Consider the following 25136-nt stretch of genomic DNA (forward strand, 5'->3'; position numbering starts at 1 on the left):
TTAAGACTCCTCCGCAGGTGCAGCTTCGCCTTCAGGCTCAGCTGGTGCAGGTTCTTCTGCAGGCGAAGATTCTTCTTCTGTGGCCGGAGGTTCTTCCCCTGCCGGAGGTTCTTCTGCGGCCTCAGGTTCCCCTGTACCTGCTGCTTCTCCCTCTGACGGCGCCACTTCTTCAGACGGTGCACTTTCTTCCGCAGGAGCCGCTTCAGCTGCGGACTCGTCTTCTTCCATTACCACTGATGGATACCCTCCGCGAATCAGTTCGTGTACCATCTCTTGTACCATTTGCGTACCAGAGGTGTCATCTCCCATCTCCTGCGCAGCCTCCGGCACCTCCTGCTCTGCGGCTGCCGCCACCTGCTGACAAACACGCACCACTTAAGCACAATAATAGAATGAGAAGTAGAACAATTTATTTCTATTTATGGTAGTCACGCTAGTAACTCTTCATCGATTAAATCATAGAAAGAAGTAATGAGTATATAATGGATCTTGCTCGATATCCTTAATGAGAAATATCATGTTTCAGAAATAAAAAAAAGAGGAGCGAAATCGTCATATGTGCAAGAAACTTGCAGTGTACCCCAAGGCGGTATTATAGCACGATTACTGTCAGAAACGTATGCTACACAGTAAGTTTTAAAAAAAAGTTCTGTGTTCTTACAGGACACAGTACTGGGAAAACTAGAAAAAAGTGCTGCTAAAATATATGCGGTAACAAATACACAGACTGGAAACAGTTGCAACAGCAAGAAAGAGAAGTGCAACATAAACGAACTTGCTAGGTGAATTTCTACATCTGAAAGATGAAGGAAATTTCACACCAGTCGCATAGTAGATGCAAATCAAGGGTACCTTAAATACACGCTGTAACAGTCGCGATCGTTAGTTACCTTTGAGGTTACACGTGGAGAGTTCATCCTAGTCAGTAATGCCTTTAAAGCGACAAAGATGTAACTATCAACACTTCACTGAATTTGAAAGAAGTCTTACAACAGGGCTACGAGAATCTGGGTCTTCCTTCAGCTACACTGCAGAAAGACTGGGCAGGAATGCAGTCACTGTGAATGACATCTACATCTACATCTACATTTATACTCCGCAAGCCACCCAACGGTGTGTGGCGGAGGGCACTTTATGTGCCACTGTCATTACCTCCCTTTCCTGTTCCAGTCGCGTATAGTTCGCGGGAAGAACGACTGCCGGAAAGCCACCGTGCGCGCTCGAATCTCTCTAATTTTACATTCGTGATCTCCTCGGGAGGTATAAGTAGGGGGAAGCAATATATTCGATACCTCATCCAGAAACGCACCCTCTCGAAACCTGGACAGCAAGCTATACCGCGATGTAGAGCGCCTCTCTTGAAGAGTCTGCCACTTGAGTTTGCTAAACATCTCCGTAACGCTATCACGGTTAGGCCGGTATTACACTATCAAATTTCTTTGTCAAAAATTTGATCAAAGATGTGATCCAATATTCCGTCCAATATATTTGACAAAGATCTTTGACGTAGCGCTAGAAGAAGTATTACACTGTCATCAAATTTTTCGTCAAAGTTCAAGATGGCTGACAACAACTTGTTATTAACCGCAGCAGTTGTACGTACCCCAATTGCATTGTGTGCACATGCGGAAAAGAAGTGGGGGAAAAAATGGAACCATACATACGAGGTCGACAGTCTTAAAAGTCCTGGGATTACAACTTGATAATAAATTCAGTTGGGAGGGGCACACCACAGAACTGCAGAAAGGCCTTAACAAATCTGTATTTGCAATTCGAGTGTTAGCAGACATAGGCAACATAAAAATGAAAAAGCTTGCATACTTTGCCTACTTTCATTCCATAATGTCATATGGGATAATATTTTGGGATAAATCTTGAAGTCAAACAAAAGTTTTCAGAGGCCAAAAGCGTGTAATACGTATTATTTGTGGAGTAAATTCACGGACGTCCTGCAGAAACCTCTTCAAAGAACAGGGTATACTAACTACTGCCTCTCAGTATATTTACTTCTTAATGAAATTTGTCGTAAATAATATATCTCTTTTTCCAACAAACAACTCAGTTCATACATACAATACCAGGAACAAAAATGATTTGCACAAGGACTTAAAAGCACTTACTTTAGTTCAAAAAGGGGTCCACCACTCAGGAACACTCATCTTCAATAATTTGCCAGGAAACAAAAAAAATTTAGTTAGAAATAAAGATTAGTTTAAAAGGAGCCTGAAAGACTTACTACTGGCCAACTCCTTCTACTCCATTGGCGAAATTTTTAATAGAAACAAATGATGTATTGTATTTATTCATACTATTAGTATTGTTATTTCAGCTTAAAAAAAAGACATGTTCCACATCCACGAGGATCTCCTCAGCACGGATCTATGGAACGAAAAACTAATCTAATCTGCGTGAAGCCGTGGGTTTTACGACTACACGATAAAAGCATTCAACAAAACTTGTTACGTGAGCTTACAGTGGAAGACGTCAAGTCGTACATCAATTACTTAAGAATGGGTGAGCATACATTTCTGTATGTGCTCAATGAAGTGTATCCTCATATCGCAAAGCACAATATTGACTTAAGAACTGCTACATCTTCAGAAGACAGGCTCACTGTAACACTCCGATTCCTTGACACAGGAGAGGGTTATGTTATGTTATGTTAGGTTAGGTTAGGTTAGGTTAGTTCAGGCCTCCAATCTTCTTAATCTATTTTTGTATTCAGGGTGCCTCACGTTGTAAAGCGCCTCATCAGCTTCAGACATCTCTATTAATTTTGTAGTTGTCGGCACACACCAATTATATTTACCGGCAATGGTTATAAAAACACTACAGACGACAGAACGCTGCAGCGATGCTAGCGCTCCATGTGGTAACATGTCACATTGCAGTGAACAGAAGACAAGCGGTTTCTTTGATCAAATATACAGCGAGGCCCTAGATTTGATCAAATATTGGACGACATTTGACAAAGTCCCTATTACACTATCAAATATCTTTGACAAAGATATTGGACAAAGATATTGGACAAAGAAATTTGATAGTGTAATACCGGCCTTACCAAATAACCCTGTGACGAGACGCGCCGCTCTTCTTTGGATCTTGTCTATCTCCTCTGTCAACCCGACCTGGTACGGATCCCACACAGATGAGCAATACTCAAGTATAGGTCGAACGAGTGTTTTGTAAGCCACCTCCTTTGTTGATGGACTACGTTTTCTAAGGACTCTCCCAATGAATCTCAACCTGGCACCCGCCTTACCAACAGTTAATTTTATATGATCATTCCACTTCAAATCGTTCCGCACGCATACTCCCAGATATTTTAGAGAAGCAACTGCTACCAGTGTTTGTTCCGCTATCATATAATCATACAATAAAGGATCCTTCTTTCTATGTATTCGCAATACATTACATTTGTCTATGTTAAGGGACAGTTGCCACTTCCTGCACCAAGTGCCTATCCGCTGCAGATCTTCCTGCATTTCGCTGCAATTTTCTAATGCTGCAACTTCTCTGTATACTACAGCATGACTGCTGGCAGCGGCTGATCACGAGAATACAGTGTCTCGAGAAGACAGGGGTCCGGACGGCCACGTGGCACTGCCGAGAGGGAAGACCATCGTGTTCGGCGTATGTCTCTGGCGCAGCGTACTGCATCTGAAGCAGCAATTTGAGCAGCAGTTGGCACCACTGTGACACAACCAACTGTTACAAATAGGATACTTAAAGGACAGGTCCGAGCCAGACGCTGACCCCAAACCACCACCATTTGCGACTTCAGTGGTGTCAAGCGAGAGCTCATTGGAGGGCAGCGACGAACTGTCTCGCTCACATACCGTTGTTGTGACCCATCATGTTCTACGGAGTATCGAAACGTTGCCTTGGCCTGCGGAATCACCAGATCTGTCTCCAGTCGAGCACACATGGGACATCATCGGACGGACGACAACTCCAACGTCATCCACAACCAGCAGTAACCGTCCCTGTATTGACTGACCAAATGGAACGGGCATAGAACTCCACCCCACAAATGTTTTTAGGCGATTACTTTCGTGTCCTTTTTTTCCTTTTTAGAGAATTGTGTCGTAGTGCTTTGGGATACTGATGTCCGAAAACGAGGATGATCATCAGATTCTTTAAGTAAGAGGTGTATTCCAAAACTGACTCACGAGAAAAGGTTTTTGTTGGCAGTAATACATTATTACATGTCTAATTTACTTTAATTTTACACTTTCTGCAACGCCGCACCAGTTTATTTAAGCCTTCTGCATAAAAGTCGGCCGCCTCGGAATTGAACCAGTTGGTAACGGCAGTCTTGAGTTCATCGTCGTTGTGAAATCGTTGTGCACCCAGCCACTGTCAAATGCAAGAAGAGGAAGCAGTCGCTTGGTGCAAGGTCGGGACAGTACGCAGAGTGATCAAACGTTCCAAACGAAAATGTTGGATCTTCTCCTTGGCAGCGGTGTGAGGGCGTACGTTTTGTGGAGGAGGACTGTGCAAGACTGCAGCTTCCCTCGGCGTCGATTTTGGATCGCACGTCTCAGTTTGGTTAGCGTTTCACGGTATATGTCAGCAGTAACTGTTGACCCATGGTCCATGAAACCAATCAAAAGAACGCGCTTTTCATCCAGAAAAACGGTAGTCATCGTTTTTCGATTCGAGAACGGACACTGCTTGAACTTTTTTTAGTTTCGGTGTACTTGAATGGCGCTACTGCAGTGGCTGTTGTTTCGAATCTGCGTTGGTGTGCGATATCCACTCCTCGTGTCCGTAACAATGAGGGAAAACAAATCGTCTCCATCTTGCTACAGCGCTGCTAAAACAGTAGTGGAGAGTGGCGGCTCATAGGTATTCGTTCTGGGTGTTCACAAATTCTTAATTTAAGGTATATACGAGAGTGGGAAATTAGTAGCATCTGCTGTATAACGGTTATGCTTATCAACAAATTTATACAGCTTCAGCCGCTGTCAATAATAATATTAATAATAATAACATGCATAACTTGTCTGCAAAAAAAGGATGAATTGTTTTTGTGGAATTTTGTTTTTTGTACATAATTAAGTACTGTTTATGGCAAGAACGAAATAATGTTTAAGCTTTCGCTACTCTCTCTTTTGCATTTTTGTGTAAGTAGGAGTTTCTAGGCTTTTTTATTTTTTGGGACAAATGTGTAAGGTCCCTAATTCATGTATTAGTTAACGAATTAACTTCTGGGTTGAAAATCAGGCATTCTTACGTTGCACCCATACAACAACTTACGCTTGTTACAGACTTCTTTGTTAAATTTTCGCTCGTAGTCACGCTTATTTGATTTCCTCACTTTTTCAGAAAATGGATCTGGTCTGAGAGGCCACAATTCCTTTGCGGCTAACTTGTCCTGGGTATTTTCTTTTGTGTTGGCGAGGTTCAACAGAGCTCATGCTGACACTGCACTGGAAAGCCGCTGTGCGGACAACCAACTCTAAACACTGCACTGGAAAGCCGCTGTGTGGACAACCAATTCTAAACACAAACTGCAGTTTGCGGAAATTACTAAATTCAATTAGTACTATCTACCAACAAGGTCACTCGACTAGAATACAAATGAGGCACAGATAGCCACAACGGCCAAAACCACATCGCCTTCGACCCCAAATTTAAGGGACTATCAGAGAAATGAGTGAGGCAGTTTTTCGATTATGCTCATATGTACAATGTTGGCTTACAGCACAGATCTGTCCGACTCACCAAATCAACAGATGCCAGAAACAAGAATAAATGCTACAGTCTCACAATCGACGATGGTGTGCCTTATGGTACTCAGCGCCTCAAATTGATTACTGTATGCTAAAATCCAAAATTTAATTTACTATATCTCATTCAGAATCCCAGAAAATAGGTTTTTCTATCAGTAGAACTGTAACATATAGTGATGTCCGATCTAATTTTACTATATATATTAGGCTCATACACTAGACATAATTCACGATGGATTTCAGCAGGTGAAGATCCTTCTGCCAGCAAAAATCTAATGACAACGCGCACTTCACAACTGACGCCGTGTAAATTGTCCCTGTCATTGCGATCTGCTCTCACCATCTGGCAAACGGCTACTGAATCAAATCAACATTGCGGTACGTTCCTAAAGAGCGGATAGACAGCGCTGTATGCGCGAAACTTTATTGAGGCCTACCATCAGTTAAATATTGGTCACCGGAGCTCAGTTTTAGAACACGCCGAACGTTAAGAAAATCGAAGAGGGCCAGCCGTGAGGTCCCCTCGTTAATCGTTTCCCAACCAGTGTTTGTTATCTCATTCTGACACGTGTAGGTTTTTCCGTCATCGCTGAGTGCATCATTCATCACGCAGACAGGCTGCAGTGGAGTCCCTTAGGAACTGTACCAGCGGCGCCCACGGGTGGGATAGGGAGGAGGGCCACTCACCTGCTTCGCCTCCGCCCCCGCCGCCGCCACCGCCTCGGCCTCGAGCGTCACCGCCTGCAGTACTATCTCCTCCAGAGAGGCGTGGGCGGCGGCGGCGGCGTCCCCGGCAGGCAGCTGCAGTCCCTCCTCGGGGAACTTCATGGGCGACGTCGTGACCGACACCATCCTCGGGCTGGCCAGCGGGGAGCCCACCTTGCCGCGCGCTTTGTACATGCGGCCGTCCGTGCCTTTGACGCCACCCTCCAGCAGCTGGATCGCCTCTGGCCCCCACTGCTCCAGGAAGTGACCCACCCGAGACACGCGCTGCTGGGCCGTCGTCACCGTGTGGCTGCCTCCGCAGTAGCGGTTGCAGATGTGTGGCTGTCTGCAATCAGTAAATTACCCCAATTCCGCAATTCCAGAAACCACACAGAAAACTACACTACTGGCCATTAAAATTGCTATACCAAGACGAAATGCAGATGATAAACAACTATTCATTGGATAAATATATTATACTAGAACTGACATGTGATTACATCTTCACGCAATTTGGGTGCATAGATCCTGAGAAATCGGTACCCAGAACAACCACCCCTGGCCGTAATAACGGCCTTGATACGCCTGGGCATTGAGTCAAACAGAGCTTGGGTGGCGTGTACAGGTACAGCTGCCCTTGCAGCTTCAACACGATACCACATTTCATCAAGGTAGTGACTGCCGTATTGTGACGAGCCAGTTGCTCGGCCACCATTGACCAGAGGTTTTCAGTTGGTGAGAAATCTGGAGAATGTGCTGGCCAGGGCAACAGTCGAACATTTTCTGTATCCAGAAAAGCCCGTACAGGACCTGCAACATGCGGTCGTGCATTATCCTGCTGAAATGTAGGATTTCGCAGGGATCGAATGAAGGGTAGTGTGGTGTCACCGCCAGACACCACACTTGCTAGGTGGAAGCCTTTAAATCGGCCGCGGTCCGTTAGTATACGTCGGACCCACGTGTCGCCACTATCAGTGATTGCAGACCGAGCGCCGCCACACGGCAGGTCTAGTCTAGAGAGACTCCCTAGCACTCGCCACAGTTGTACAGCTGACTTTGCTAGCGATGGTTCACTGTTTACATACGCTCTCATTTGCCGAGACGACAGTTTAGCATAGCTTTCAGCTACGTCATTTGCTACGATCTAGCAAGGCGTCATATTCAGTTACTATTCTGAACAGATAAAATTGTGAATCATGTACCGTCAAGAACGTCGTTCATCATTAATGGATTAAAGTTAAGTATCAAACTAGCTACGTCCGCTTTATGAATTCTAATTCCTTGTCATGTTCCAGATCTCACGTCAGTATAGTCCTTCCCTCCTCACGCCAGCCGGCGTGAGCTAAAACGCGTGCATTGCGGCCTCCTCTAGTAACTCAGTGTTGGCTCTTGAGCACACCATCGCAGGCGCTCCTGTCTGTGATGCAGCGGCAAGGGTAACCGCAGCCACGGTGTCCGAGCTGATAGTCCATGCAGCTGCAAACGTCGTCGAATTGTTCGTGCAGATGGTTGTTGTTTTGCAAACGTCCCCATCTGTTGACTCAGGGATCGAGACGTGGCTGCACGATCCGTTACAGCCATGCGGATGAGATGCCTGTCATCTCGACTGCTAGTGATACGAGGCCGTTGGGATCCAGGACGGCGTTCCGTATTACCCTCCTGAACCCACCGATTCCATATACTGCTAACAGTCATTGGCTTCCGATCAACGCGAGTTGATGGTACCCATTTCTCCTCCGTACACGAGGCGTCACAACAACGTTTCACCAGGCAACGCCGGTCAACTGCTGTTTGAGTATGAGAAATTGGTTGGAAACTTGCCTCATGTCAGCACGTTGTAGGTGTCGCCACTGGCGCCAACCTTGTGTGAATGCTCTGAAAAGCTGATCATTTGCATATCACAGCATCTTCTTTCTGTCGGTTAAATTTCGCGTCTGTAGCACGTCATCTTCGTGGTGTAGCAATTTTAATGGTCAGTAGTGTAGTAACTTGGAAATCCCCCAACAATGCTGTAGCAGAATTTCAGATAGACCACGTAGTAATCTCCATGAAAAATGCTAGAGAAATGATAAACGTAAGAACTAGGAAAGGTGTTTTTGAGTCTGATCGTCGCCTTCTCCAAATTAAAGCAAAATTTGTACCCAACAAACAAATCAAGTGAACCAACAGACCTTTCAGAACAGATCCACAGTACTTGCAACTAAACAAGAAAGAAATAATAGAAGAAATTACGAAAATCAACAGCGACAACTGGACAGAACTGTCAGAAAGAAATTGGGGCAACCACCGAGAAAAAGGAAACATCGATGGTGGAACATGACATGCGACAGAGCCATGGAAGACAGAACACAGATCTGGAAAAAATTTAACAGCCATAGAACACAAGAAAAATGGGAAGAATTCAACAGGATACAGAAAAACACTTCAAAAATAATCCGCAGAGAAAAAAGAGGTTACGAAAACAGCAGGTTGAAGGAGACAGAAGAGGACTTCACCAGAAACAATACGCGGAATTTTTAAAGAACATTCTAAGAAAATATGACAGGATATCAACCTCCAAGCTTATACTTCAAAAGACAAGATGGAACACTGGAGACACATCCAAAGAAAAACTGTGAAATATTAACTCGATACTTTGACACATTACTCCACTGCCATGAACCAAAACAGAGATTACAGTTTACAAAACCAGAATCTAACCAGGACTCCGAACCCCTAACACACGAAGAAGTAGCGAAAATAATAAAATCATTGAAAAATAACAGAGCACCAGGAGAAGATGGACTGATTGCAGAAACATGGAAATTAGACCATGAAAACTTCGCACCCAAAATACATAGAATAATCAAAAACATCTGGGAAACAGGAAATGTGCCAAAAGAATGGAATTCAGCCGTAATACACACCCTCCACAAGAAAGGAGACAAAACAGACCTTAATAACTGTAGAGGAATTTCGTTACTGCATCCGACATACAAAATTCTCTCCAAAGCTCTGTTAAATCGCCTAGAACCTCAAATAGATCCACATATCGGAGAGTACAAAGCAGGGTTCAGGAAGGGAAGGTCGTGCAGTGATCAGATCTGGTGACTGAGAGCAATATTAACGAGAAAGTCCAGAAACGCCACAATAACATTTGTTGATTTTAAGAAGGCCTACGATTCCATAGACAGAGAAACACTTTTTAGTATACTGGAAGAAATGAAGGTAGACAACAAGGCCAGAAAACTAATCCAGGAAACATTAACAAATACAAAATCCGAAGTGAAGTTCATGGGAGATATCTCGGAACCGGTAGAAATCAAGACAGGGGTGAGACAGGGAGATGGCCAGTCACCCATTTTATTTAACGCAGTTTTAGGGAAAATAATCAGGATATGGCACAAAATAGTCAATGCGATAAAGATGGGGAGACACAAAAATAGAACCATCAACATAAAACGTCTGGCCTTTGCCGATGATATAGCCATCATAACAAATAACAGAAAAGAAGCCCTAGAGAAACTACATGAAATCGCAGCCAGAACAGGGCTACAAATTTCGTATAAAAAAAAAACAGTACATGGACACTAAAGCCACAGCCAGAAACCCATTGGTAACAAAGTATGGAAAGATAGCACAAATAGAAAGTTTCAAATACCTGGGAGGGACTATACAGAAAACAGGACTAAACTCGACAGCCAATGAAGAAAGAGGTTCAAAGCTACAAAAAGCCTACAGACTTACATGGAACCATTACAACAAAAGAAGTATTTCCGTTAAAGCGAAATTAAGACGTTACAAAACAGTTGTCTTACCAGAAGCCTTGTATGCCTCACAAACGACAGTAATCAGGGGAAGAACGAAAATCAAGGAAATGGAAAAAAGGAAGAGGGGAAAATTCTGAGAAAGATCTATGGGCCACTTTACAGACAGGGGATCCGGACAAAAAGACCGACAAAGAAACTGTACAAACAGACAGGGACAATTACAGACAACATCAGAAAAAGAAGGGCTAAATTCTATGGGCACATTTATAAGATGAACGAAAATAGGCTGATCAAGAAGATTTTTAACATAGTGATGAGTAATACGATGAAAACTAACTGATGAGTAATACGATAAAAACTAACTGGGCAAAACGAAACCTTGGAACACCTAAATAAACTAAATATCTCCGCAGAAGAAAAAACAAACAGAGAGAAATACAGAGAAAAAATCAGGAAACGGAAATTCGAGGAAACACCGAAAGATAAGAAACCAGGAAAGAAGTGGACAGAAGAGAGGAAGAAGAAACACAGTGAATATATGAGAGGTTTTCGGGAAGACAAAAGAAAGAGAACAAAAAAGTGGCATGAAAATTGTTTTTTAACGCTCTTCTAAATGGGGAATTAACGATACTAATAATAATAAATGCACTCAAATGAAATGGATGGGTCGATGGGGATGAAACCGATGCAGATGCATTGAGATGAGCTGCAAACTGTTCACAAATGCCTACTGTGCAATGTAATGAACCAGACTGTGACAGTTGAAAATTCGTGCCAGATTGGAAGACGAACTCGGATTACCAATTTTTCGCAAGCAGTTGCCTGAATCGACTCCAGGATTGACTCAGACTTTCTGGCTTCGATCTGTCGAGTGTGTCCACCAGGTGACGCAGAATAACGCGCCTATTTCTTGGAGGACTATGACTTACCCCCTGCCGTTGGAAATACACCGACAGAAAAAAAATCGCAGCACCAAGAAGGAGTTGTTTGACATAAACGAAATTTGGTAGGCATGTTTTCTACAGATGAAAGATTGTAAGCGTATTGTCATATCGCTGGCTTAGCCGTGGAATGTCTTTGCGGGCGGCCGCGTCTGTTGAGTCGAACGCGGGACACGGAACTGTTACGTTGTGTTGTGGATGGCTCTGCATGTAAGAAGCATTGTTAGTATGGAAGTTGAAGTGTTGCTACAAGTGCTATTACAGTAAAGAGATAGAATAAGTAAATGATTCAGAGGAAAGTGCGTCAAGAAGTAATTAAAAAGTGAGCAGTGCCGCCGATAACATATTGTGTGTCCTCTCGTTGCGTGTCGTACCGTACAGTGTCAATCATCCTCGCCGTGTTCGGTCTCCCAGAATGAACTGATGTGAATCAGTAAAAATTAGTTACCATAAAAGAGTACAGTCAAGTGCCAGTGTCTTGTAGCTAGCGTGAGAACGTGCGTTCGATCATCGCGTTTCCGCATTATCAACAATCAGCCGCGCCGCGACGGTTACGCGCACGCTCGTACAAGTGAGAACTGAGAACTGAAAATTTAACTTTACGGACAGTGTTATATCATTACTAGTGTGAAGAAGGACTGGTACCAAAAGAAATCTGTGTATGCCTGGCGAGCGTAAGAAGTTTCGTTCGATTATTCGGCTTTCGCATCATCAACAATCATCCGCGCAATGTTCGGCACGTGTACGCTCGTCCAACTGATATTGTGGACTGTTAATCATCCATCAATTGGGATAACACTTCAGAATTAGAGTGTAAACAGTGCAACCTGCAATTTTCTTTAATCGTCACAGAATATAGTTGTTCATACCAGACGTCGAACAGTGTTGTGTTTTAACGTGGAATGGCTTCCCTAAACTCGTGCATATTTCGATAGATAATTTCAGGCAAGCCAGCAGCAGTGTGCAGCAGAACAGTACGACCGCCGCGGGATTATCTGGTACGTGGTGTGGACAGGGCGCACGGTCAATACGGTCGAAACGAGAACAAGTTTAAAGGTACCCCCGCCATTTGTACTCTCGGGCGTGTTACAAGATGATTATTCAGATTTCACGCCGACCGCACAATCATGACGCTAATTGCGCACTATGAGCATGAAAATCGGGTTTACTTTAAATAATACACTCTCTAACGGTTAAGAGCGTCAGTTTCCTTTGAGGCTGGACGTGGTGAGTTGATGTTAGTGAAGGATGCCTCCAAAGGCTTCAAAGACGCCATTATCAACACCTCACTGAGTCTGAAGTAAGTCGTGTAACAGGGCTACAAGAAGCTGGATGTTCCTTCTCCGATACTGCAGAAAGACTCGGCAAACACGTAGCCACTGTACACTATTGCAGGCCGCGGTTGGTCACGAGAATGTACTGTCTCTAAAAGACCATGCTGCGGAATGTCTTGTGGCACTACCGAGAGGGAACACCTCCATGTAGCACCTCCATGTTCGGCGTATGGCTCTGGCGGATTGTACTGCATATGCAGCAGCAATTGGCGCAGCAGCTCTCACCACAGTGACACTAAGAACTATTATACATCAGTTTCTTCAAGGAGAGCTCCGAGCCAGTCACCCTGTAACGTGCATTCCACTGATCCCAAACGACCGCCATTTGTAGTTCAGTAGTGTCAAGCGAGAGTTCACTGGAGGCCAGGGTGGAGATCTGTTGTGTTTTCTGATGAAAGCTGGTTCTGCCTCTGTGCCAGTAATAGCCGTGTGTTGGTTAGAATGAGGCCAGTTGAGGGCCGACACTGGTCCTACACCTGGAGTTATTGTCTGGGGTGAAATTTCGTATGATTGCAGGAGCACTCTCGTCACTAACCCACGCAACCTGACTGCAGATTTTTACATCACTCAGGTGATTCAAACTATTGGACTGACGTTCACGAACAGCATTCAGGGGGTGTTTTCCATCAGGATAACGCTCGCCCACATACTAGTGTTGAAACACGACTTGCGCTACGGAGTGTCGAATTCTTGCCTTGGCCTGCCCAATCACAAGATCTGTCACCAATCGAGCACATACGGGACATCATCAGATGACAACACCGTAATCTGCAACCAGCATTAACCGTCCCTGTATTGACTAACCAAGTGCAACAGGCATGGAACTCCATACCACAGACTGACATCTGGCACCTGTACAACACAATACATGCACGTTTGCATGCTTGCATTCAACATTCTGGCGGCTGCACCGGTTGTTTATGTACTACTATTTGACATATTCAATGGCTAATCACTCGCTTACGTTAACTGGTGATCTTGCAATGTTAATCACTGATACATGTTACCCAGACAAATGTATTCCCGAAAATTCGTTACTCTACATTAATTATTGTTTGGTACTGCGATTTTTGTCTGTCAGTGTATAAGTGGAGGTAACCATGAGGTTTTAATTACCATGTCGAAAAAAATTAAACTGCGACTGTGAAAATTATTGTAGTGTTAGTCCTCCTCTAATTATTCACTCTTCATGACGACACATTTTTCAAGTCATCGATGATTGTGACGACACATACGTTGTAGAAGTATGCATTTTGGCTCATCAGGAAATGTTCTGTATCACAAATCAGTTCGTCATCCTTCTAGGACAGTGATTCGTAACCTGGTGGTAATTACCCACTTAGGGATAATATTTAATTTTCTGAAGGGTAAAAACAAAATGGTTCAGTTGTGTTCCATTCACGAACTAAATAATTGCATGCATGAATCTAAATAATTTTTATAAGCTCGTTACTATAATCATTTATCTTCCTCTCATAGGCCAACTACTACATACATACTTTGCTCTTTCTACCAAGCCTCACAGACAGTAAAATGAGACATGTACATCACATATGCTTAAAATCTCATGAAAATGAGAATATACTTGAAATTACTTCACTATTCACTTCAAAACAATAAACGAAATAACTTATAGAATAATATAACAGTAATTATGCAATGTCTACTGCACTGCTGTATTACTAGCCTTTTCTCCACAGCTTCACCCATGTATGCATGCGACACATGTATTGAACACAGCTCCTCCTCCTCCCCACTCTCTGTATCTCTTCATTGTGTACACAGTTCCGCGTAGTCAGCGCGTACACAACTTTCCCACTAGAGCGCGCCCCACTAAGCACAACAGCGCACGCGCAGCGCTCGTCCGTCTCCGCACTACGAGATGGCGCTGTCTTAGAGACGGACCAAATTCCGCTTCCGCCGATCCGCGTATTAATATGTAACGCAGCCAATGAGATTGCTGTTAACGTAGAACCTTTTCTCCTCGTGGATCACACTCTCGCAGTGATACCTGAACGCGCGAGATATTATAATGAGTGTACGGACCTCTGATTACTAATTCTGCATTAGTCTGTACCAGTCTATAGTCAAGTTTCAGTCTGCGCCTAATAAGATTATCATATTCCTGTACATAGCCATGAAGATAAATGAATAGACACTTTGTCAAGTATCAGAGATATGTGAGAATAAGATTAACATACCAAGACCAAAGGAATTTCAGATTGTCAGTTGTAAACAGCATCCAGAATCAAGTTAAGTAATTTTATGATTTTTATTATTTTAATAAATGTGTGTGAAAATTAATCAAGCTCTGTTTAAAGTTGGTCACCGTCAATCTGCTACTCTAAGAGTGCAAGTGGCATTTCTATCGTCTGACCTAACGGCAGAAGATAAACACACCACGATAAGACCACGAGACATATTGCTGACACTCACCTACTTAGTCAGAGCGACAAGTCAAACAATCTGCTGGTGTGTGTACCGGATGTCTTACAGTACACACACCACACTTCGTCTCCCCCTTTCCCTTTCTTTGTCCGTTTCCTCCACCCTCTTCCTGTGACCATATCTTCTGCCATCCCTTCCCCCTGATCAAATCCTTCTCGACCTCACTCTTTCCATCTCCTGATCCCCCGTTACCTTTCCCACCCACCCACCCACTATCCCTCTAACTTTCCACCCCCCTCTCTTTGCCCATTTCCTCCTCCCCCCTCGCTCTATCCATAACCCCCTCTATCCATCTCAACATGTGCCCAGCCAGCACATGTAGCCCCTGCAGTACAGTTTGATAAAGCAAGTCAATGTTACTCCTGCAACACGTATGTCATACAGGGCAGGCTAAATATAATAATTCAAAATAATTTCTTTGCCCCTGGCGCACAGGCCGCCTTGCAAAGCACGTCAGTAAAGGAGGCAAATACTGCTCCAACACAACATGCCTGTCATGCAGGGCACCCTACATGTTGGGGTCCAGAGAACCGTTTCCAGCCCGTATCATGTAGGTTGCCATCTGGCAGGCTGATATTGTTTCAACACAACAAGCCTGTCATGCAGGTCAGCCTGTATGCCAAGAGCTGAAAAAATATGTCACTGCCTGTATCTCTGGTCCTATTGGAGCGAGGAGTTTATAAACCCAACAGTGCTGATACTTAAGTATTCTGCTGTTTCTTTTCCAAATTTGGTTGAAATCGATACAGAGGTTTGGATATATATATATATATATATATATATATATATATATATATATATATATATATATATATATATATATATATACACAGGGTGAGTCACCTAACATTACCGCTGGATATATTTCGTAAACCACATCAAATACTGACGAATCGATTCCACAGACCGAACGTGAGGAGAGGGGCTAGTGTAATTGGTTAATACAAACCATAAAAAAATGCGCGGAAGTATGTTTTTTAACACAAAATGGAATCCCGTTAGTTTTGTTAGCACATCTGAACATATAAACAAATACGTAATCAGTGCCGTTTGTTGCATTGTAAAATGTTAATTACATCTGGAGATATTGTAACCTAAAGTTGACACTTGAGTACCACTCCTCCGCTGTTCGATCGTGTGTATCGGAGAGCACCGAATTACGTAGGGATCCAAAGGGAACGGTGATGGACCTTAGGTACAGAAGAGACTGGAACAGCACATTACGTCCACATGCTAACACCCTTTTATTGGTCTTTTTCACTGACACACATGTACATTACCATGAGGGGTGAGGTACACGTACACACGTGGTTTCCATTTTCAATTACGGAGTGGAATAGAGTGTGTCCCGACATGTCAGGCCAATAGATGTTCAATGTGGTGGCCATCATTTGCTGCACACAATTGCAATCTCTGGCGTAATGAATGTCGTACACGCCGCAGTACATCTGGTGTAATGTCGCCGCAGGCTGCCACAATACGTTGTTTCATATCCTCTGGGGTTGTAGGCACATCACGGTACACATTCTCCTTTAACGTACCCCACAGAAAGAAATCCAGGGGTGTAAGATCAGGAGAACGGGCTGGTCAATTTATGCGTCCTCCACGTCCTATGAAACGCCCGGCGAACATCCTATCAAGGGTCAGCCTAGTGTTAATTGTGGAATGTGCAGGTGCACCATCATGCTGATACCACATACGTCGACGCGTTTCCAGTGGGACATTTTCGAGCAACGTTGGCAGATCATTCTGTAGAAACGCGATGTATGTTGCAGCTGTTTGGGCCCCTGCAATGAAGTGAGGACCAATGAGGTGGTCGCCAATGATTCCGCACCATACATTTTCAGTCCACGGTCGCTGTCACTCTACCTGTCTGAGCCAGCGAGGGTTGTCCACGGACCACTAATGCATGTTCCGTAGATTCACTGCCCCGTGGTTTGTGAAACCCGCTTCATCGGTAAATGAGTATCATCTCCGCCTTTTCAGAGTTCGAATACACCATGGTCACAGTTCCTACAACACTACACTATCACAGACGTCTGGTAACACGGTGTACTACAGTTGGTCTGCGTGCGGAGACGAATGCAGAATAACAATAGCAGCAAGCGCTACATGCGGACACTGCGACAGCTAGACCAAACCACAACAGTGCACTACAGCCACACTCGTAAACACGATCGTCGTCGTAAACATGTCCCTGCAGATGCTGCTCGCCGACCGTGTCCCGTGTTTGTTACAACACGCAACTGAACGTCGGAGGTTTCAAGCGTCAACTTTAGGTTACAATATCTCCGGATGTAATTAACATTTTACAATGCAACAAACGGCACTGATTACGTATTTGTTTATATGTTCAGATGTGCTAACAAAACTAACGTGGTTCCATTTAAAAAAACGTAGGTTTGTGTTAAAAAACATACTTCCGTGCATTTTGGTATGGTTTGTATTAAACAATTACACTAGCCCCTCTCCTCACGTTTTTTACTGTAAAGTTTAGTTAAATGCTAATGTTGATGATATGTGATGGAAGGAGAGATTGGGTGGGGGTGGGGAGGGGGGGGGGGGGTGATAGCTAATATCTGATTGCACTCATTGGCAATGGTCTCATAAAGGTGGGGAACCACTGTTCTCGAAGTATCTGACATGCGATGATTTCCGCATCCGAGGAAAGAGCAAGGAAGTGGCTGGGTCTAGTGTCAGGAGAACACAGGCGGTAAGGTAATATTTTATAGCACAAAGAGCAACTCGGGTGTGTGTGTCCTATGTAGGATCAGATGGGGCGTTGTCGTGAAAAAAAAAATAAAGAGAAACACACCCTTGCATAGTGATACATCCGTCTTTCTTTCATGATGATTAGGCGGCTGAAGAAGTAATCTGGACTGGCCTGAAATGACAGCAACATTTTTGCTGCCTTCGCGGTTCGGTGCCACTTTTGATGAGTATGAGCAGTCAGCGGGCGGCGCCTTTTTTAAAATGCCATGCAAGATGTTGAAAACTCGTTCATGGATGGCTCTCACGTTTTCCAGTACCGTCTCCATTGAGATACACCGGTCTTGTGGCGTCCGGACTCCATTTCTCTTACGATTCCTGGCTCTTCACAGGGAGGTAGGTCCGCCACTTCGTTCTTCGTCATTTGTACTACTTCCACGGCACTGGAAGTATGTGCTCCACCCACCCTTTGTCATACGATGGTGCACTGTTGGCGTACGCTTGCACCGAGTCGAACAAAAAAAATCCTCGACGGCACATGTCTTGGCGCAATTTACAAACACAAATGCCGTGTAGCCGAACAATATTGCTGGGGTACATCCGTACTTACTTACGCACATGTTACAAGGCTGCTGACAGCACTGTCTTCAGCGTGGTGTTAATGTCGGTTGACTGGCGCGCGTCAGTGCTTCGCTGAGGTATATTGTATGAGAACTTTCAACGACGGACAGTCTGTATTACCGACATGTCAGTTATGTGGCACGATAGTGCTGTGCTCGATTACACAGAGCGTTATCAACACACCTGTGCGTTGCTCGTTTGATTCAAAAATCCTGACTATTACTGCTTGTAGCTAACTCAACTAGATATTATACTTTGTATTATTGTACTAGTTTTAAATGCGACCATATGTGGTTAGGGTTTACCGTAACTGTTACTAATACCGAATGAAACAACAAGTTTATCGTTACCACACGCTGTTTATTTATTTCCACAATGCGTTTCGAAGGTTTAGATCTCTATCATCATGTGGACTGAATGTCTTGTGCCACGACTTTTGGGTGTAACCTGTGACACTATCTAGACAAGTGGTGGACAGTAAACCTCGTCCCTACCGCCACTAGTGGGCGTTCCGGGCCGGCCGCGGTGGTCTCGCGGTTCTAGGCGCGCAGTCCGGAACCGTGCGACTGCTACGGTCGCAGGTTCGAATCCTGCCTCGGGCATGGATGTGTGTGATGTCCTTAGGTTTATGTTGTATGATTATATGATAGCGGAACAAACACTGGTAGCAGTTACTTCTGTAAAATATCTGGGAGTATGCGTACGGAACGATTTGAAGTGGAATGATCATATAAAACTAATTGTTGGTAAGGCGGGTACCAGGTTGAGATTCATTGGGAGAGTGCTTAGAAAATGTAGTCCATCAACAAAGGAGGTGGCTTACAAAACACTCGTTCGACCTATACTTGAGTATTGCTCATCAGTGTGGGATCCGTACCAGGTCGGGTTGACGGAGGAGATAGAGAAGATCCAAAGAAGAGCGGCGCGTTTCGTCACTGGGTTATTTGGTAACCGTGATAGCGTTACGGAGATGTTTAATAAACTCAAGTGGCAGACTCTGCAAGAGAGGCGCTCTGCATCGCGGTGTAGCTTGCTCGCCAGGTTTCGAGAGGGTGCGTTTCTGGATGAGGTATCGAATATATTGCTTCCCCCTACTTATACTTCCCGAGGAGATCACGAATGTAAAATTAGAGAGATTAGAGCGCGCACGGAGGCTTTCAGACAGTCGTTCTTCCCGCGAACCATACGCGACTGGAACAGGAAAGGGAGGTAATGACAGTGGCACGTAAAGTGCCCTCCGCCACACACCGTTGGGTGGCTTGCGGAGTATCAATGTAGATGTAGATGTAGATGTAGGTTTGAGTAGTTCTAAGTTCTAGGGGACTGATGACCACAGCAGTTGAGTCCCATAGTGCTCAGAGCCATTTGAACCATTTTTTTGGGCGTTCCGGCTTCCATGGTGGGCGGTAAGCGGCAAGGGTTTGAAAAAAATTCATTATGTTTTCAAAATATTTTGACATAACGTATTTGGTAAGTAATTATTATTATATGCTTTAACTTGTTACTCTGCTTTATAATTTTATGAACTAAAGCTACCTCCCTATTGTATAAATCACTACTGCTGTGGAACTGGTGGGCGGTTAGAAAATTCTGCTACTAACACATTTACAGAAGTGGGCAGTACGTAAAAAAGTTTCACTACCCTCTGGCCACAAACTGTCTACTATACAGCGCCTGAAGATGGCAAGTAAAAAACTTGCTGAAACGTTACTGGAGAACAACGCATTGACTCGGCTGTCAACCCGAGAAGATTTTATCAGCGCCAAAGATTACTCCAAAGTCTTAACACAACACGTATGTGATACATAAATCCACATAAATTCAGGTGATGATAAAGGTTTAAACATTCGAAATGCTTTCTGGAGGTAAATAAACAGTGCCTAGTAACAGTAGACTTGTTTCACTCGATGTTGTACTAGCTGTTTACTGATTTGTTTTTAGAACTTCAGTTACATAACTGTCAGGAACAGCCACCTCGTTTTGGGATTCATTAGAGGACTGTAGCAACAGACTATTGGCGGTGAAATGTTAGAATGGATTCCGCTGGGAAAAGCATGAGAAGTACAATGATTTGCCTACTGGAAAGCAGACAAACCCAGGAAGATTTTAAGGTTTTTTTAATTTAAATTGCTAACTTTCGCAAACAAATCACACAGTAAAAGTATCGATGAATGACAACTGAAGTTAAAGAAAGAGTACTAATACTGTGAAAAACAAGGAAAGCAATCAGATTTTTGTGTAATAGAACATTTCATGATTTTACAAACGTAAATGTCGTTTGGACGTAATGGTAGTAAACGCGCGCACCACCTCATCTTTCTACTGTGATTGTAGGACATGTCTGTCTTGAAGATACGACTCCTCATACATTGATACAGTTAGAAAAAAAATCTCTTCTCAAGCCCATTTGTTAACTTGTCGACAGGCATAACTTCTTGTAGCTACTTCTTCGATGTTAAGGCTCAAAATATCCCAAGAAAAGAAACAACAGTGTTCATTTATTAATTTTTTGGTCATTAAAACGCAAAACGTAACAACAGTGATCAATTTTAATGGGAAAATCGCCATCCACTTGAATGCAAAATTGTAAATTTTTGTATCTTTACTGCTTAGGCCTGTAATCCCAAAAGCACACTCTACAGCACACGCTGCACAACAATGTCTTTGATTGTACAGATGTCATTCTTTAGTTAAGTCCTTAATTGTAAATTGTCACAGATATCGTTTCAGCAAATCAGGGGCATCGTCTCCAAAAAATACAAAGGGTTCGGTTAGACGTGACAGAAGATACACCACGTGTTAGCACCTCATACTGTTTGTCCACAGGTGACCGGCTCTGATCTGCCCTTTCCTATAATGCACCGCATTCGTTTCAGTGATTGCAGCAACGCAGAGGCGAAGACAGGCCAGTGAAAGTGCAGTAAACAGGTGTTAACAATATGCCAAAAACACGGAGTGCTCCGGACACGTGGGAGAGATCCACAGCAATTTAAAGTCCAGTGTTATTTGCCTGTGCTCTAATTTGCCAGTGCGGCTTGGTGTTTGTGTGGGGAAAAGTCATATAATAAATCTAAACGTTCTGGGTTCAGTTTTCGGTCAGTCCTACGAATTTTTCCATCACATTTTGTTCTTTCATTTCTGTAAATGGCATTTACACGTGAAGAATGCGAACTGCAACGTGGTTTGGACTCCAGGTACTAAATGCGTACTCCAACAAAACACTCGATGTGATGTCTGGTGATAACAGCAGAATCTGTGTCTCAAGACGGCATACGATTCTGTATCCATATTCACCCGTTTCCGCATACTACCAGCCGTATCTCAGCATGAAATAAAGTTTCACTACCATTGTTATCTCATATCTATACTACTGGTCATTAAAGTTGCTACATCAAGAAAAAATGCAGATAATAAACGGGTATTCATTGGACAAATATATTTATACTAGAACTGACATGTGATTACATTTTCACGCAATATGTGTGCATAGATCCTGAGAAATCAGTACCCAGAAGAACCACCTCTGCCCGTAATAACAGCCATGATACGCCTGGGTATTGAGTCAAATAGAGCTTGGATGGCGTGTACAGGTACAGCTGACCATGCAGCTTCAACACGATACCACAGTTCATCAAGAGTAGTGACTGGCGTATTGTGGCGAGCCAGTTGCTCGGCCACCATTGACCAGACGTTTTCAATTGGTGAGAGATCTGGAGAATGTACTGGCCAGGGCAGCAGACGAACATTTTCTGTATCCAGAGAGGCCCGTACAGGACCTGCAACATGCGGTCGTGCATTATCCTGCTGAAATGTAGGGTTTCGCAGGGATCGAATGAAGGGTAGTGCCACGGGTCGTAACACATCTGAAATGTACCGTTCACTGTTCAATGTGCCGTCAGTGCGAACAAGAGGTGACCGAGACGTGTAGCCAATGGCACCCCATACGATCACGCTGAGTGATATGCCAGTATGGCGATGACGAATACACGCTTCCAATGTGCGTTCACCGCGATGTCGCCAAGCACGGATGCGACCATCATGATGCTGTAAACACAACCTGGATTTATCCGAAAAAATTACGTTTTGCCATTCGTGCACCCAGGTTCGTCATTGAGTACACCATCGCAGGCACTCCTATCTGTGATGCAGCGTCAAGAGTAACCGCAGCCACGGTCTCCGAGCTGATAGTCCATGCTGCTGCAAACGTCGTCGTCCCTGTTGACTCAGGGATCGAGACGTGGCTGCACGATCCGTTACAGCCATGCGGATAAGATGTCTGTCATCTCGACTGCTAGTGATACGAGGCCTTTGGGATGCAGCACGGCGTTCCGTATTACCCTCCTGAACCCACCGATTCCATATTCTGCTAACAGTCATTGTATCTCGACCAACGCGAGCAGCAATGTCGCGATACGATAAATCATAATCGCGATAGGCTACGATCCGACCTTTATCAAAGTCGGGAACGTGATGGTATGCATTTCTCCTCCTTACACGAGGCATCACAACAACGTTTCACCAGGCAACGCCGGTCAACTGCTGTATTCGCGATAATACAAAACGAGCTACCCTTCTTTGTACTTTCTCGATGTCATCCGTCTGTCCCACCTGATGCGGATCACACACCGCACAGCAATACTCCTGAACAGGGCGGACAAGCGTGGTGTAAGCAGTCTCTTTAGTAGACCTGTTGCACCTTCTAAGTGTTCTGCCAATGAATCGCAGTCTTCGGTTTGCCCTACCCACAATATTATCTATGTGATTGTTCCAATTTAGGTTATTTGTGATTGTAATCCCTAAGTACTTAGCTGAATTTACAGTCTTCATATTTGTGTGACTTATCGCGTAATCGAAATTTAGCGCATTTCTTTTAGTACCCATGTGAATAACTTCACATTTTTCCTTATTCAGGGTCAATTGCCACTTTTCGCACCATACAGTAATCGTATCTAGAACATTTTGCAATTCGTTCTGATCATCTGATGACTTTACAAGACGGTAAATGACAGCATCATCTGCAAACAATCTAAGACGGCTACTCAGATTGTCTCTAATGTCGTTGATATAGTTCAGGAATAACAGAGGGCCTATAACACTTCCTTGGGGAACTCCGGATATTACTTCTGTTTTACTCGATGACTACGAACTGTGACCTTTCTGACAGGAAATCACGAATCCACTCGCACAACTAACGCGATATTCCATAGGCAGGCAGTTTGATTAGAAGACGCTTGTGAGGAGCTGTGTCGAAAGCCTTGTGGAAATCTAAAAATATTGAATCAATTTGACATCCCCTATCGATAGTACTAATTACTTCACGAATATAAAAAGCTAGTTGTGTTTCACAAGAACGATATTTTCTGAATCCGTGCTATGTGTCAATAAATCGTTTTCTTCGAGGTACTTCATAATCTTCGAATACAGTATATGTTCCAAAACCCTACTGCAAATCGACGTTAGTGATATGGGTCTGTAATTCAGCGTATTACTCCTACTGCCCTTTTTGGACGTTGGTGTGACTTGAGCAATTTTCCAGTCTGTAAGTACAGATCTTTCTATCTACATCTACATCTACATTCTTTCTATGAGAGAGCAGTTGTATATAATTGCTAATGTATCAACAAACTCTGAAAGGAACTTGACTGGTGTACAATCTAGAACGGACGCCTTGCCTTTATTAAGCGATTTAAGCTGCTTTGCTACACCGAAAATATCTACTTCTATGTTCCTCATCTTGACAGTTGTTCTTGATAGGAATATTTACTTCGTCTTCTTTGGTGAAGGGGTTTCGGAAAACCGTGTTTAATAACTCTGCTTTATGGCACTGTCGTCAGTGACTTCACCGTTGTTGTCGCGCAGTGAAGGTATTGATTGCGTCTTGCCACTGATGTGCTTTATGTATGACCAGAATCACAGAGGAGGCCTTCGTTATTCTTTTTTTTTTTATTTGGGCTATGAATGCAACATCTAAAACAAGAACACATGATGGTACTACATACGGAACTGACCAGTATTCGTTCACATTCGGCACCCATTTGAGGAAGACAGCAGTAAGTACAAGAATAGGAAAACACGCTGTTGAATGTAAATGCTACTTCCTACGCTCCAACATGAATCTGTCTGAGTACGCAGTGACGATTCAGAGCAGCATCATTAGTGCGTGAGGTGATGGTTTGGTCAGACGTTGACAGTCTTTTGTAAGAGTTCAAAATACCATCAAGTCATCGAAATTTAAGTTTTCATTTTTTCCGTTAACCATTTAAAGCAAACTTTTGGGATGATTCCTTTGAAAACATCACAATCAATTACCTTCCATATCCCAGCCCTAAACAAGCTTTTGCTAATACCCTGGTCATTGACCGGACGTTAAACCCCACTTTTCTTCCTCTTTTACTGCAACAGGATTTAAATACTGACTGACATTACTTTATTTCACAATAACACTTTTAAATTTTTGTCAGGTTTTCTAGCCTGCAAATTACATACCACTTTGAAAATGCCATATTGCAAATGTCTACGAGGCGTCTCCGAGGGCGGTTCAATTACTAACTCTGAAAAACACTCTCAGCCTAATAAATTAAGTTTCTGTAACAGTTATTGAGAGTTCTACAGTGCACCAAATAGTGGAAGTACGCAGATATGACAACAGTTGCGCTCGTCCTAGAACTACTGAGAAACGTAAAGGAAGTTTTGTTAAAACTCAAGCACTCCATAATTGTATGTGTAAATATAGTGACAGAATATGATGTCTATGACAATAGATGTTGAAAACAATTATGCATCTACTGTTTTGGAAACATTAAATGGTACTTACATCTCACCAGCCTTGGTTTGTAATTTGCCTTTCATCTTGCGTTCTGCTTCCTGCACCGCTTCTTCATAATGTATCAT

At 43.6% G+C, this 25136-nt stretch overlaps 1 protein-coding gene across 1 annotated transcript; it reads right to left on the minus strand.

Moving 5' to 3' along the window:
• LOC124589469 (skin secretory protein xP2-like) lies at positions 1 to 25136 on the minus strand. Its single transcript, XM_047131556.1, has 3 exons — positions 25060 to 25136; positions 6426 to 6789; positions 1 to 354 (listed from the first exon to the last, which is right to left on the minus strand). Exons 1-3 carry the CDS (start codon positions 25134 to 25136, stop codon positions 1 to 3), a joined length of 795 nt encoding a protein of 264 aa, XP_046987512.1.

Source organism: Schistocerca americana, chromosome 2 (genome assembly GCF_021461395.2).
Source record: "Schistocerca americana isolate TAMUIC-IGC-003095 chromosome 2, iqSchAmer2.1, whole genome shotgun sequence".
NCBI lineage: Eukaryota > Metazoa > Arthropoda > Insecta > Orthoptera > Acrididae > Schistocerca > Schistocerca americana.